We start from the raw sequence: 3,191 nt of genomic DNA, 5'->3' as shown, positions 1-3,191 counted from the left end.
GACCCCCACGTTTTCCTTTTCGTTTTTTGTTACTTTGGTTTTAAAGCTACAAAATGGCGGATTTTTTTGTGAAAAATCGTAATTTTCACTTTGAACCAACACCAAAAATTCAAAAAAATTAGAAAAAATCAAGCAGAAACGTTGGGGTCTAGAAAGACTTCTACTTTAACTATGTTGCTTTGATTTGTTCACTTCTGATTATTCTGCGCTGAGATACAGTGGACACCGCATATCATGATTTTAATGAAGCGTCCTCAAAAATACCTCTCCACCGACTTATTTCTCAATATTTTTCTACAAAAAAATTACAAAATGTCGAATGATGCTTTTTATCATACAAAACATTTGAATTTATTTTGTTGAACGATAGTACTGAAAAATAATCGAAGAAACGATGATTTTTTCCATCGTTTAAACCCTTTTTTGATTCAATAATAACATATTTAAAGGCACCCTGCTATCATTTAGACCCTACCTTAATTTCGGCATACGCAAACCTTTCGCGAGTTGCAATAACCGCCACGATTACCTCGTGCAACACAATGCAACGCACAGGCACTATCATTGACACCGAAGCCGCTCAGTAGGTCGCATGTGGCACGTTTCAGACGATAGTTCTCCGCCGTAGCCTGGTACGATTCCTCTGGAAGTTCATCAACTGTAAAAATGTCGAATTAAATTGAATTAGATCCAAGCTATGCGCAAAAAACTTGAATAACTTACATAAAGTGTTGGCGTAGGACTGAACATCATCTGCTAAATGCTGAGGATAACCATAAACGATCGATACTGTGGCGACGAGGCAAAGACAGGATAGAGAAATTGCTATTATAAAACGCATCTTGTAGAGGATTTGAGTACTGCGAGTTGTTGGATTATCGAGCAGGAGGTGATGACTGATGATGAGAATAACGAATGTTGGCGTATTTATGTTCGTTGCTACCCACAAGGAGTTGGGTTTGGTGTAAATCACCGTCAGGAATGGTCATCGATAGGATCGTTTGTTTCTTTTTCTGCTTCTATCGGTGATTCACACCAACTGTAGGTCTTTTCTAAGTCGGAGGAACAACAGTTACAATTACTTGTGGTTGAGATGTACAGCATAATTTGAATATGTAACTGCTAAACTGAGCAGATTTCTTGACCATGTTTTGAAAAACTTTGTTACTATACTTTTTTGCAGTGGTTGCTGGAAACAGTGCACAGTTCGAAAATATCTTGGATAATTGATACATATGAGTCCATACAGCGGCAATTGGTAGCCGCGCGCAAATTACACTCGGAGACAGTAAAATTCTGTTCGAATGGAATATTGCGTTATTTGACACGTTAAGTAGTTATGAATTGTATCGTTTGTAGAACTACTAATTTTTTTCTGTGTACTTTCAATGTGCACTAGCCTAAAACTTGAATATCTAGATCATTTTGAGGATATCTTGAAACTTTATGCTTTGCTATATCCTATATGAGTTGGATTTTCAGATGCGGAAGGTTTTAGGCTTTAAACCAGATCAATTCAATTAATAACCTCGTGTTTTCCCTCTCTACACACCACATCATATTTACGTATGTCGGTAAAATTATTACCTAACATCGAAACAGAACTTTTGTGAACTACATTACTATGCACGAAAGTACCAGTATTTGAGGTTCATCTCAAAGGTTTAAGCATAGTCCCTATGCAAAATTTGAACCCAATCGAATGCAGGTAATTTGTGTCGCCCGGCGGCCAATGTTTGTATATGTTCGATCTTGAAAAATCGTTTTTCACAAATGAAATTGTTTTTTGATTCCAAATTTGATTTGATTCTTATTTTTTTTTATAGTTTTTTTTTATCAGCGTTTTACACGGATGTATCCCGTCTTGATCACAAATGATGTAAGATGGAATTGCTTTACGTAGTTGCATACGTACCACTCGCACGCCATTCCGGATACCTGGAAATAAATTCCGCCATACTTCCCTTTCGATGGAAAGAACTTCACCGTACTGCGACATACTCTCCCGAACAAACTGATCGCTGGTCTGTAGGGGAAGGTCATGCACGCGTACTTCTATGGCATTGTCCACCAAGTACACAGGGATTTTATATTTAACATTATCATGATCAACACTGTGTACCTCGTTATTAACCGAAGCAAATGCAATTGCATCTCTTTCACGTTTGAACATAATGTACATAAAGTTAGGCGCCTTGTTGAATTGAATCTCATTTACATCATTAACGTTTAGATGCTTTCGTTCCTTAAGCAAGATTTCAATTTCGGTTGCTGCTGGTCTAAATTGTAGCGCTTGAAATCAATACAAATTGAATTTGATCTTGTAGGCCAAGTTTCAGGCTTTGTTAAATCGTATTTGCCCTTATCGTACACTCTATTGTTCACTGCACTGTATTATCTTTGTTTCTATCGTCTCGACCGTAAGCAATTTTCGACTGTGTCGGATGAGATGCGAGCACGAACTGATTCCAAATCTCCTAGAATTGCATGAAACATGGGGATCGATGTTATCTGAGCGAAATCACTTACCCATATCCGCATTAGATCAAATTTTGTATAGGGACTTTTTTGAGGTGCTTAAATTTTTGAACACTACCGCTTTACGAAATTAGAGATGATCCCTAAATATTGGCACCCTATACACGTATTGACACACATCCGTATTAAGGACAGAACCAGTACCCTTTGTCTGAAACAAAATAAGTCTATTCGTTGAACAGTTTTCTCAAACTGTTTTTATGAATTTCGTGCATACGCGTTCATCATTTCCACCGCCCTAAGGTATGGTAGACTCAGTTCTACAACAGCACCGAGTAGGCGCAGCGTACATCCAGCATGTTCTAATCCTAGTCGCCTCACGGAAATTGAGGCATGATTTTAGCTCACGCATCGTGAAAATCATAGCTAGTCGCTCATCAAGTTGACAAAATTGTTGAATGATGCCATTTCAACTGTCATCAACGTGATAAAAGTGTTCGAACTCTTGGAAAACTGAATAGACGTTGAATTTGAACGCCTGGAGCTACGGAAACATAAAAACGAAGGGTGACAGTTTTTTGCAAGTCTTGTATAGTGACATGGATCGCCCTTATTCATAATAATGGCATACTATTTTCGAACGAATTTCATTCGTAATCGCTATATTGCTAGCAAAAAGACAAAAGAAATGAAGGAAATTGAATTCAATTGCA

The 3,191-nt window shown here is 37.7% G+C and overlaps 1 protein-coding gene across 1 annotated transcript; it reads right to left on the bottom strand.

Annotated features, from left to right (window-relative positions):
- Positions 1–315: 315 nt before the first annotated feature.
- LOC131436035 (defensin-A-like) lies at positions 316–886 on the bottom strand. Its single transcript, XM_058604466.1, has 2 exons — positions 724–886; positions 316–658 (listed from the first exon to the last, which is right to left on the bottom strand). The coding sequence occupies exons 1-2, from the start codon at positions 839–841 to the stop codon at positions 477–479; spliced, it is 300 nt and encodes a 99-aa protein (XP_058460449.1). The 5' UTR covers positions 842–886; the 3' UTR covers positions 316–476.
- Between the last annotated feature and the right edge of the window lie 2,305 nt (positions 887–3,191).

Source organism: Malaya genurostris, chromosome 3 (genome assembly GCF_030247185.1).
Source record: "Malaya genurostris strain Urasoe2022 chromosome 3, Malgen_1.1, whole genome shotgun sequence".
Classification (NCBI taxonomy): domain Eukaryota; kingdom Metazoa; phylum Arthropoda; class Insecta; order Diptera; family Culicidae; genus Malaya; species Malaya genurostris.
This window is presented reverse-complemented; position numbering and strand designations above follow the sequence as displayed.

Bases quoted from the DNA above. Each gene is read 5' to 3' on its own strand.
- LOC131436035 (XM_058604466.1), bottom strand. From the start codon at position 841: ATGCGTTTTATAATAGCAATTTCTCTATCCTGTCTTTGCCTCGTCGCC. The intron at 659-723 runs GTAAGTTATTCA...ACATTTTTACAG, and splicing joins GTCCTACGCCAACACTTTAT to TTGATGAACTTCCAGAGGAA.